The sequence below is a fragment of the Danio rerio genome, chromosome 21 (genome assembly GCF_052040795.2).
Source record: "Danio rerio strain M-AB ecotype USA chromosome 21, GRCz13ab, whole genome shotgun sequence".
Taxonomy (NCBI): domain Eukaryota; kingdom Metazoa; phylum Chordata; class Actinopteri; order Cypriniformes; family Danionidae; genus Danio; species Danio rerio.
Genome location: NC_141041.1, coordinates 7,389,415 through 7,402,245, shown reverse-complemented (window position 1 = coordinate 7,402,245; position 12,831 = coordinate 7,389,415). Strand labels below are relative to the sequence as shown.

At 34.2% G+C, this 12,831-nt stretch overlaps 1 protein-coding gene across 46 annotated transcripts in view; it reads right to left on the bottom strand.

Moving 5' to 3' along the window:
- fnbp1b (formin binding protein 1b) overlaps positions 1–12,831 on the bottom strand; it is a 174,279-nt gene that overhangs the window by 89,791 nt on the left and 71,657 nt on the right. For 41 of the 46 annotated variants that reach the window (XR_015519925.2, XR_015519927.2, XR_015519926.2 and 38 more), the window contains exon 2: positions 6,436–6,551. Coding sequence is in view for 42 of the 46 variants with exons in the window: in XM_087300642.2 (XP_087156768.1) it covers positions 6,436–6,551 (116 nt within the window). In the remaining 4 variants the exon portion in view is untranslated. Of the gene's footprint in view, positions 1–6,435; positions 6,552–11,215; positions 11,417–12,831 lie in introns of those variants that run through there. The other 5 variants (XM_087300638.1, XM_087300637.1, XM_087300609.1 and 2 more) reach the window with 4 other exon arrangements.

The window sequence follows — 12,831 nt, the reverse complement described above, 5'->3', positions numbered from 1 at the left end:
AGAGACGAATGAACCCCCTGCTGCGTCTGGGAATTAAAGGGGTTTCCCATTGCTATCTGGAGGGGGCTGATGTACAGTCAGTGTGTGCGTGTGTGTGCGTCTCCAGTGTCTGGGAGCTTTAAATCCTATCACTGGAATGGGGGGCGGGGTCGCGGCACGTGATTGGCCGGTGCAAATGTAGGTCACCAACGAGGAACACCATGCTGGCACCTTGTTGCCACGGTAACCTGCATTTTTCCTCCAAAACTTGCACACATAGGGAAAATACAAATGTTGCCTTTCCTTCCTTTATCCTTGAGCTGCCAGCAGAAGATCACATCTGCAATTAGAGTGTGTGTGTGTGTGCGTGTGCGTGTGCGTGTGCGCGTGTGTCTGGCCTTTATTTTCACATGAACACTGTAAACTACAAGCGACTGCACCTGCCTTAATTTACACAGATGTGACAGATGCTTTGCATGGGTTATTATCAATCAATACCCACCAAAAAAAATCAGACTAACTAATTATTCATGTTGAAAACAGCTTAAACGGCTCTCGCAGCCTGATCAGATGGGTTTCCAAGAGCTTGGCGGAGATGAGAGTCCAGATTAAACCAGCTCATCATGGCTTAATCTGTCTTTCTCAACATGCAACATACATACATTAACTAGAAAGCTGAATCTGGAACATATGCAGGCATGAATATGTTTTTAAGTGTTATTAAAAGTGCACCAAGTAAAACCATAGATATTTTTGGCCGATAATCGGTAACCGATAACTTTTTATAATTGTAACTGATTACCAATATATAGGCAGATAAATACTAATCTCGATTTGAATTGTTCTTGATTTAAAAAAAATACCAAATATCATTATATATAAGTATAATTAGAGTATAATTAGAGTGCATTTGTGTCTAGCCTTTACTTTTTTACATGAATACGCTATGAATTATGAATGGCTGCACTTGTTTTCATTTACAAATACATAACAGATGCTTTGTTCTGGTTGAAGTAGGATTTTGGATCCTAAGATCCTGATGCCCTAGGTGAGATAATACATGACCTGACAATACCCCAGAAATAAAGCATATTAACCAATAATCTATTTCTAAAAGGAAAAAAAAAACAGCTTAAACAGGGCTCCCAGCCTGACCAGATTGAACTATTAACTGGTTTTCAGTTGGTTTACATGAGCTTGGCAAACTTGGTGTCCAGATTAAACACTTATGATGACTTTCACAACATGCAGTTCACTAAAAAGCATGATTAAAAATATATATGCAAGCATACATGTGTTTTTAAACATATTAAAGTTGGTGATTCATTTCTTTGTGGTGAACCCTGACAACTAAACTAAAAGAAACTGAATGATTGTGTGATGTCATTAAAGGTGCACCATGGGGAAATATAGAAATTTCATCCGATAATCGGTAACCAATAACTCTTCATATTTGTAAAATGATAACCGATATATAAGCAGATAAATACAAAACCTGATTAGAACAATATATTTATTATTATAATGTTTATGAAGATGCACAACGCTATTTTTCAGTTGCATTTTAATTAGGGATGAACCGATAGAGAAATTGTGTCCATTACAATAACCGATAAACTCAATAACCCTAAGCTGATAACCTAGTACTGGCCTAATAAGCACAAATCTGAGTTTAAACAATTCTGATCTCTATTATAAAAACACATAAGATAATATGTAATTAAAGTGTATTTGCATATAATAACTAAAAAATAACCAATATAAAGGCAGATAAATACAAATCCTGATTACTATTATTATGTTTTAAAAGGTGCACCATTTTACACGAATACACTATGAATTATGAATGGCTGCACTTGTTTTCATTTACACATACATAACAGATGCTCTGTTGTGGTAAAAAGAGGGATTTTGGATCCTACGATCCTGATGCCCTAGGTGAGATAATACATGACCTGACAATACCCCAGAAATAAAGCATATTAACTAACAATCCATTTCAAAAAGGAAAAAAACAGCTTAAACAGGGCTCCCAGCCTGACCAGATTGACCTATTGACTGGTTTTCAGTTGGTTTCCATGAGCTTGGCAAACTTGGTGTCCAGATTAAACACTTATGATGACTTTCACAACATGCAGTTCACTAAAAATAATAATTAAAAACATATATAAGCATAAATATGTTTTTAAAAATATTAAAGTTGGTGATTCATTTCTTTGTGGTGACCCCTGACAACTAAACTAAAAGAAACTGAATGATTGTGTGATGTCATTAAAGGTGTACCATGGGGAAATATAAAAATTTCATCCGATAATCGGTAACCGATAACTCTTCATATTTGTAAAATGATAACCGACATATAAGCAGATAAATACAAAACCTGATTAGAATTATATATGTATTATTATACTATATATAAAGGTGCACCATGCAATATTTCGGTTGCATCTAAATTAGGGATGAACCGATATGGAAAATATGTTCAATACAATAACCGATAAACCGATAAACTCAATAACTGTAAGCCAATAACCAATTTTTGGGCCAATAAATGCAAATCTTAATTTAAATTATTCTAATTTTTATTATAAAAACACAAAAGATAACATGTAATTAAAGTGTATTTGCTTCTAGTTTTTATTTTTACCTGAATCCACTATGAACTACAACCATGTACAACCATAATCGGTAACCGATAACTATTAATATTTGTAAAGTGATAACCAATATATAGGCAGATAAAAACAAATCCGGATTAGAATTTAATTTATTATTATGTTTTTAAAGGTGAACCATGCTATGTGTCATTTACATCTAAATTTGGGATGAACAGATATGGACATTGTGTCAGTTACAATAACCGATAAACTCAAACTCTAAGCCGATAACTAATTTTAATCCCATCATTATAATAAAAACACAAAAGATAAAGTATTTAATTAGTGTGTATTTGCGTCTAGTCTTTACTGTAACGTGAATGCACCATGAACAATAACCACCTGTCTACATTTACACAGACGTGACAGATGCTCTACTGGAATTAAAGTGGGATTTTGGACCCGGAGATCTGATGGCGATCCTGTTGCCTTAAACAAGATAAGACATGACCTGTGACCTATCAATACCACCCCCCACCCCGAAAAAACATGGAAGCTAATTTCACATATGAAGAACAGCTTATACTGGTTTCCCAGCCTGATCAGATTGGCCATCAGATTGCCTGTTGACTGATTTTCAATGGGTTTCCAGTAGCTTGGTGAAGTTGAGTTTCTAGATTATCATGGATTAAAGGGATAGTTCACTCAAAAAATGGAAATTTACTCATCATTTTCACAATCAAATGGTTCTAAACTTTCTTCTTTTGAACACGAAACAAGAAAATCTGAGGAATTGTGGAGAAAAATCAGCCACTGACATCCAGAGCAGGAGCAAAAAGTAGAGGTGGAATAGCTGTCGTTTTTGGGTAAACAAATTTTTAAGCCATCTCTTAAAATTAGCAAAAAAATAAAAAAAAATTTTTTTTAAATCACCAAATATAAACACAAATATATAATTTAAAATATTTTGTAAATGTGCACCATGCAATTGTTTGCACGTTTTAGTTAGATCTGAATGAGAATAATTTAGTCTATTACTGATAACCGATAACTCTTTATATGGGCCGATAAATGCAAATCGGAATCCGAATTATTCTAATATTGATTAGGAAAACACAGAAGATCACACCAGCGAATACAGTGATATATATATATATATATATATATAAATAAATATATAGGCATATATTAAGGCATAAAAAGCAAAACTACCCAACTATTAGTATCGGTTCTATAAATGAATAATCGGTTTTATTCCTAGTGAGAATTTTTGCATAATTACAAGAAATATATTTGTTTTGATGGCATGCTCATGTAAATCATATTATTTATCAGTACTGAAACGATTAAGGTACTGAATAAACGGTTATCGGTTTTCATTTCAGGTAAGGAATTCAGTATAATCACAATAAATATATTTGCTTTCATTCCATGCTCACATAAATCAGATTATTTTTCAGTACTTATAAGACTATATAACTGAATAGTCAGTTATCGCCTTAGGTAAGAAATTCAGTATAATTACATTATATTTGTTTTTTTTTATGGCTTGTTCATGTAAATCCTACTATTTTTCAGTCTAGATAATATTACATAACTGAATAATCGGTTATCGGTTATCATTCCAGGTAAGAAATTTAGCATAATTACATTAAAAACATTTGTTTTCATGGCTTGTTCATGTAAATCATATTAATTTTCAGTACTGAATTATATAACTTAATAATCGGTTATCGGTTATCATTCCAGGTGAGACATACTATATAATTACATTAAATATATTTGTTTTCATGCCATGTTCAAGTAAATCCTATTATTTTTCAGTACTAAAAAGATTATGCAATTAAATAATCAGTTATCATTCCAGATGAAAAATTCAGTATAATTACATTAAGTGAAGTTTCATAAACTAATTTCAAGAGGAGAATTTGATTAAGCATGACTGGCTGCTCATCTGTAATCAGTAATAATCCAATCAGAGTGATCCAAGCTTACAATAAATAGATTGTTTTCTCCCTTCTGCTCTATCTTAATTTTCGAAGAATCCCACCCTCCACCCCATCTCCTCCTTTTCCTCTCTTTTCTAAGGGGAAGATCTCGAGACCTACCTGATCTCAGATCCCCTTATTTGCTTACTGACCGGGCGGGAGCCTTGGGCTCAAGTATCTTCAAGCTCAGCATTCTCTACCAGGACAGCATGCTAAACCTGCTGTAAACGCTAAGCACATCTAAGTGGGAACACTTGAAATATATTTGTTTTCAAGGCTAACTTACGTAAATCATATTATTTTTCAGTTTTCGGTAGGGCCAGACAGAATCTGCAGACATTTTGTGCTATTTCTGTGCAGAATTTTGTAAGAAATCTGTAGATTTATGAGCAATGATTTTGGGAGTATCTTAACTAAACTCCAAATAAAATTAAATAAAAAATATTACCATTCATTACTTTTATTTCATGTTAAAAATGCTCATATCCACATATTTTGTAAACAAAGCAAGTCTCACATATAATATATATCTACTAAAAGATAGAAAATATTATTTTACAAGCTGTATTTTAAATAAATAATTTTTAATTTAATAATATTTTATTAATAATTACATTTTTAAATAATAAAAAAAAAATAAAAACTGAATAAATGTCCATACACACATTTACACAACTAAACAATTAGACTCAATGATAAGCTAAAAAATCTGCAGATTTCTGTGCACACTAGTGATCCGCGGGCGCTGCAGATAATCCGCGGGTCGGGCAGGTTGGGTGATAAAAAATACATTATGATTAATTGCGGGTGGGTTGCAGGTGGATGTAGCGGGACATGCCAGTGGACCAGGAAAAAAGCAAAGAGTGGAATTTGCAGAATGGGAAGATGAGACACTCAAAATAATGGATGCAAGAGTAAGTAAGTGCAAGAGAACTGTTCAAACTTTTAGTTAGAGGAGTCATCAGAGGAAAATCTGCTATCGTTCTGGGAGAAACAAGATCGCTTATTTACATGACTGCAATGCCTTGCGAGGAGAATCTTGTTCATTCATACAACAGGCGGTGCGACACTCATTCAGTGCAGCTGGCCGCATTTTGGAGGCGAGGCGGAATCGCCCGAATTTAGGCACAATAAATGCTATTCTGTTTTTGCACAGTGCAAAGAAAAAGCCCAAGTAAACACAACATAGCTGCCGTTTAGGCTGAAGTGGCACCTTTTTGTTATATTTTACCTGTATCTTTAAAAGCTCAAATGTCTTATTTTCACTTTTCGTATTTGAAAATGTTGTCCAATGACAAACTTTTGTTTTTATAAATAAATATTAACTTAAAAACGTTTACGATTAACGTATTATTTTACTATCAGAGATCCGCAGATTAGAGATTAAAGAATTAGAATTATTAAAGTGACGATCGGGTGCGGGCACATTTATCAGATCAAAGTATATGTGCGGGTGGTCGGTGGATGATTAGTATAAAGCCGCGGATTCAAGTGTCATTTCAGCTGATCCGTGCATCTCTAGTGCACCTAGATCCCGTCTATTTATCGGTTTTCGTTCCAGGTAAGAAATTCAGTTTAATTACAATAAATACATTTGTTTTCATGGCTTGTTCATGTAAATCATATTATTCTTCAATACTGAAAAGATCATATAAATTAATAATTGGTAATAAGTTTTCAGTTATCATGTGACAAGTTTAATATAATTACATTAAATATTTCAGTTTTATGGCATGTTCCCTTAAGTCATACTTTTATTCTTCAGTACTGATGTTTTTTTTTTTCAAAATGCCCCAAACACTTTTGTTGTCTTTAAAGTGTGTTATAAATAATCATGATATAATAAGTATTACTCATTAAGTATTACTCACCGCATCTGTCTTGCATAGTTGAGCTCGATCTCAGACCTTTCCTTCACAAATTTGGTGTATTTTTCCACAAAGTCGATTCCCCACTGTGTGTGCTTTTCCAGGTTATCAAACTGATCCTGTGAGAGAGAGAGGGAAATATGTTATAATATAAGTGAAGACTGATGTTTTGCCACCCCAACTCAACTGTTGAAATAAAAAAATGCCCCCCACCAAAAAATGCCCATGACAAATGTTTGATGACAGCAGCGAAGGTCAAAAGCAAATCTGTCATTGGTCTGTAGTCAACAGGAAGAGCCCACCCATACACTGACATGAGTTTCTAAGTCAAAAATAGTGAAGCTTTCTCTAGTTTTCAGTATGTCCTAATGTGATGTTATTATAGTCTCCAGAATGTGTCTGTAAAGTTTCAGCTCAAACACCCATCAGATTGTTGATTATACCTTTCAAAATATTAAAATGCTCTGCTGTGAACACAATGTACCTGTTTTTTGTGCCCTGTGCCTTTATTGCTAGTTCTCCCCGCCCACTGTTCCCACGTGCCTGAGAATGTGTGCCTCAATCTCCGGCTGAGTCAGATAAACAGCACAGTGACAGACATGAAGGAAGCAGATCTCACGTAATGCTTGTGAGAAAGACTACAGTAAGAACTTTCCCAATGATTATTTGATGTATTTGTTGTGGAGCTAATTCAATCCTTTCTGCAACGATGAGTCAAACACAATTTACGCACACGTGTTTAACTTTGCACTGTTTTTGCATGCAAATGTGACAGGATACACATTAGTATCCACTGCTGTATGGATATCTGTTATGTTAATGTACAAAATAAACCTGATTTAACACCCACAATCAGGTATTGAAGTGTCTTCATTTATCATTTTACTGACACATGGCTGTGGTGATGAATTACATCGATTTTAGTCTTTATTACAAACATGCACTTACAAACGTTTTAAACTTGTAAAGCTCGTTCTTGATCACATTAGATGATGATTGATGATCACAGAGAGCTCAACAGATCTTTTAATCCCAGTTGTTTTGCGCACGTCCTGTCTTGTTGATATGATTATACCCATTACTACGGAAACATGTTAAAAAGCGGCTGTCAATCAATTCGGTGGGCGGGGAAACCACACTCCTATGTTGATGTCGGCCTCAAAATGGGAGGGATTTGGATCCTATTTTAACATCAGGAAATTTAAAAAATATATACTTATTATGTTTTTATTACTCCAATATGATTGTGGAATTGTGTTGTAGGTACATAGTTCTGTCAAAAAAACTTACAAAAGATGATTTTAATCATACAGTAGGTCCCATTTAAAGCAGTTCAAAGCGTGTGAGGTCTAAGAATCAACGTTGGTTTTAAAATCTAAATGTAAGTCAAAATGTAAACAGACCTTCCCACATTGGGTTCTGTTCAAGAAACATGAGAAAAACGTATTTATTTTCTTTTTAGTTTTCTTTTTATGTACTTATATTTTAAATATTTATGCAGCTGACAGATTGTGTGTCAGTTTACATCGACTGGATTTTGCATTAGCGTAAATAAAACCAAATGCATGGTTTTGGATCATAAATGATGCTATTTTTTTTTACACAAAACACAAGAAACCAGATTTGTAGACTGATATTTGGAAGTAAATATGTCATTTAGAAGTGAATAAGGGTGTTATTATGTTTCCAGGATAAGCAAATACTATTAAAAACATGTTTGTGATCCAACCACTCACATATCTTATAATCTCTAGTTATCTAGAGATCATAGCATACAGGTATGGTGTGTATGTGTGTATATAGAGTGTTCATGTTCCTTGCTGATTTCCGCTAAAACCTCTGTACGCGCACAGACCACAAAAAAATAGTCCTACATTCAGATGCAGTCCATTTTTACACCTCATCTATCATTAATCACACATCTGAGCATCTGAGATATGGTAGTCTTAATTTAGAAGCCTGGTGCATGCTGGGTTAAATAGGACAATGTTTATATGGTAATTCACCTCCACAAAAACAAATCAAAATCAATATTTCTAATGAACTAATCCCTATATAATCACATAAATACTACTCACTTATATTTACGTAAGTAAATTATTAAATTCCCTTTGATTTTTTTCCTTATAAAAATTTCTAAATGATGTTTAATAGAGTAAAGAAATTTTCACAGTATGTCTGATCATACTTTTCCTTCTGGAGAAAGTCTTATTTGTTTTATTTCAGCTACAATAAAAGCAGTTTTTAATAAAAAATAAATAAATAAACATTTTAAGCTCAAAATTATTAGCCCCTTTAAGCTACATATTTTTTCAATAGTCTACAGAACAAACCATCATTATACAATAACTTGCCTAATTACCCTAACCTGCCTAGTTAACCAAATTAATCTAGTTAAGCCTTTAAATGTCACTTTAAGCTGTATAGAAGTGTCTTGAAAATATCTAGTCAAATATTATTTACTGTCATCATGGCAAAGATAAAATAAATCAGTTATTAGAAATGAGTTATCAAAACTATTATGATTAGAAATGTGCTCTTGTCCCAGTCCCAGTTAAATCTTGTCCCAGTTAAACGGGAAATTGGGGAAAAACATTTAACAGGGGGGCTAATAATTCAGGGGGTTTAATAATTCTGACTTCAACTGTAACCTTGATCAAACAGGCTTGTCTGTAACTACCAAGTGCTTATTCAGATCTGGCTTGGTTTGGTTTGTTTTGGTTTAGTTTCTAGTTTAGTTGAGTTGAGTTGAGTTCAGTTCAGTTTGACCTTTGATTAGGGTTGAAGCTAAAATCTGCAAGGAGGTAGATCTCCAGGAACATGAATGGACACCCCTGACTTAAAGCATAAGCAAACAAACAACTAATAAAACACCATCACTTTCGAATAAAGCAGGAATTTCTTGCTGGGACAAATATTGTGATCAATCTTGTACAAAAACACAAGTTTGTATTTAAATAATACATGTGCATGAACTGTGTGCGTATTTATTATGTTTATATAAATGCATGCACAATATGACAATGTAAATATGATTTGTACAATGTGATTTGTAAAACGTATACATATATATTGGAATACATTATACTGTATTAAATATATATAATCAAATTACACAGTACATAAAAATTACGATGTAAGTCTATATATTAGGGATGTAACGGTATCAGAATTTCACGGTACGGTAATACCTCGGTATGAATGTCACGGTACGGTATTTATTGAATCATTTACAGGAAAAAACAAAACTTATGAAAATACGTGTAAAATAAGTGTGCTGTGTTTCTGCAGTCCCCATGACTGATTATTAGTCGTATTCCCCAACTTGCAGGCACGTGCACACACAGTGCTCAACCTGTGCAGTGCACATGCCCTTTTTAGTCTTGGATAGAAAGTTCCCTTCCAAAATGATCAAAAGTGCCCCCGCAACACGACATACCCTCCGTCCCCGCTTTACAGTGCGCGCGCGACAACACAGCTGATAAGAACTCTTGCAACAACACCGCTATTCAGTACGCGCGCGACAACACAGCTGATAAGAACTCTTGCGACAACAACGCTATTCAGTACGCGCGCGACAACACAGCTGATAAGACCTCGCGCGACAACACCGCTATTCAGTACGCGCGCGACAACACAGCTGATAAGAACTCGCGCGACAACACCACTATTCAGTACGCGCGCGGCGACAACACCCGCTTTAGGGTTTTCCAGCTCTTTTTCATCCCCGCTTCTAGCAGCACACTCCATTTCCGCATTACTGGATCTGTAGCGACAACAGACCGCAAGGGATTATGGCCAAGCCTGGGCTGATGGGAATTGTAGTTTCCGGTACCTCCCGTTCGCTTCATTCGCCTGAGCAAATTTTCTCAGAAGACCTATAGTTTTACCGAGTCATGCGACTACGGTAATATCGGAAAAAATTAATATTGCGGTATGACGGTATTTACAATACCGTTTCATCCCTACTATATATATATATATATATATATATATATATATATATATATATATATATATATATATATATATATATTGTACAGTGCACAATTAGTGGAGATTTATCATTTAACAGCACTAATCTGAATTGAATGAAATCTCATATTTATACAAGTAACTTAACCCCTTCAGACCCTGCGTCCATTACAATGGACATCACATGACAACCCATTTTTTTGAAATTTGGAACATAATTCAGGTCTGAAGGGGTTAATATACTATTAAACTAAATTTAAACAAACAATAAAAAGCCAGAATTTTGATAAACAGGAGGAATATCTTGCTGGGAAAAATATTACAAGACTATTAAGACTTTAGGCCTAAGAAACAATGATCCAAAATGAATATCTGATTAACATGAAATCATATTTTACATAATAAACTAATGGCATTACTGTAACTCATATCATATGTCATTTGTTTTAAACAAAAAAAAAAAAAAAACAGCCAGTGAACTATTATACACTATAAACATCAAGAAGTTCTTGCAAAAGTCCAAGCAATGCAAATCACATCAATAAGGAAGATAAAGATTCCATTTAGAACCAAAACAACAAAAGCCAAACATTTATGTTCCGTAAAAGATTTACTTTGAATAAAATGTAACATATCAAACCCTAGAAAACAAAACTTGAAGAACCTACAATGAAAAAATAAACTAAAGAACCACACAAAGTCACACAGTCTATTCAAAACAATACACTACATTGATGAATATACTGTACACAACACATTCACATTTACATTCAACACCTAACTCCTAATATAATAACACTACAGTCACCTTCGTCTGACTCCAGCATCCCCCCATTTTCTCTTCGACCATCTCGAAGTCTGAAACATCCAGACGGATAATCACTCACGCTCGCTCCTTTCATAGGAGCATTAAATGCACTTTAATGCTCGTGCATCCGTTAGATTAGATTTCAGTTTCTCCTCGTGAACGAACACACACACACGCTGAGCATTCAGACAGGATGAGACCTCAAACCTGTGTGTGTGTGTGTGTGTGTTTATGTGAACAGGATGTACATGTGGGTGATGATCTAGGTTTCTGAACTCAATAATATGAATGTTAGTCTATAATTTTAAGGTACAGCATCAACAGAAATGAAGTATAGCCATTTAGAGAAATGCTTCAGAAATATTTGAAGATCCAGTTAAAAACAATCCAAAACATATTTGGTCACACTTTATTTTAAGGTCCAATTCTCACTGTTAATAAACCAATAACTGACTTTTAGCTCAGCTTTATAAATTACTATTGTGCTGCTTGTTAATAGTTATTAATGTAGTAGTTGGGTTTAGGTTATGGACTGGGTTATGAATGTAGAATTAGATCATGCAGAACATGTGCTTTATATATACTAATAAATATCCATATCTTAATAATATATGCAAGTAACAAGTTACTAGTTAATTAATTGGTACTTGAATTTGTTTTTTGGTGGTAATTATACTTCAATAACTGGATGAAAATCTGCTCACACTTTACAAAAACGCTCTATTGGTTAATGCAAATGTATTTATTAGCATGAACTAAGAATGAACAATCAATTAATTATTCATAGTTTAACTACTAGCATTATTAAAATCCAAAGTTGTGCTTGTTATTAGTTTGTGCGCTGCATATGGTGTATATGGTGATTCTTCACCATAAAGCAGTTCACCATTCTCGCAGATTTTTGTTGTGTAATTTGTCATGCTTTTTATTGTGTTGATCAGCACATTGTGTTCTGTGTCCTAATTGGCTGTAGACCACTGTCAATCAATCTCCTCCGTTCCTGTACAGTACAGAATGCGTTCAGCTTGCCAAATCAACATGAATCTTCGATCGCTAGCAGTGTGACTCTAAAGTGCTGTATTTGTATGTCTGCAAGTTTTCTCCCCAACAAACCCAACAATGTTGACAACGTTCTGCACTGTCAAAATCACCTGCGGTAGCACCCAAGAGGCAGAGAAAGATGCTAACCATCGCACAAAAAGTTGGACTTCTGGATATGCTAAAGGACACGAGTGTTTAAACGAGAGAAAAGTGTGAAAATGTTAATGCCTGTCTGAGAAGTGTATAAAGTGTGTAATGAGGGCTTTTCTCAGCCTTAAAACATCTATAATAACTGTAAAAAATAAAGCTAACTACTTCACGAGTTTCGCCTATAGTGGGCTATTTTTATAACATAACTCCAAGGGCCCATTGTACTTAATAAATAGCATTAGGATTAGGATTTTTTGCAAGAAAATATAAAAAATACTAATTGATCGTAATTTTTAAGTGTTATACATATTTATTCATCTGTCAATGTTAGTGAATGAAAATACAGTCATTGTTAGTCATTGTTAGTTCTCACAGCAGTGCATTAACTATTGCTAAAAAGCTCAACTTAGTATTTTAATCATGCA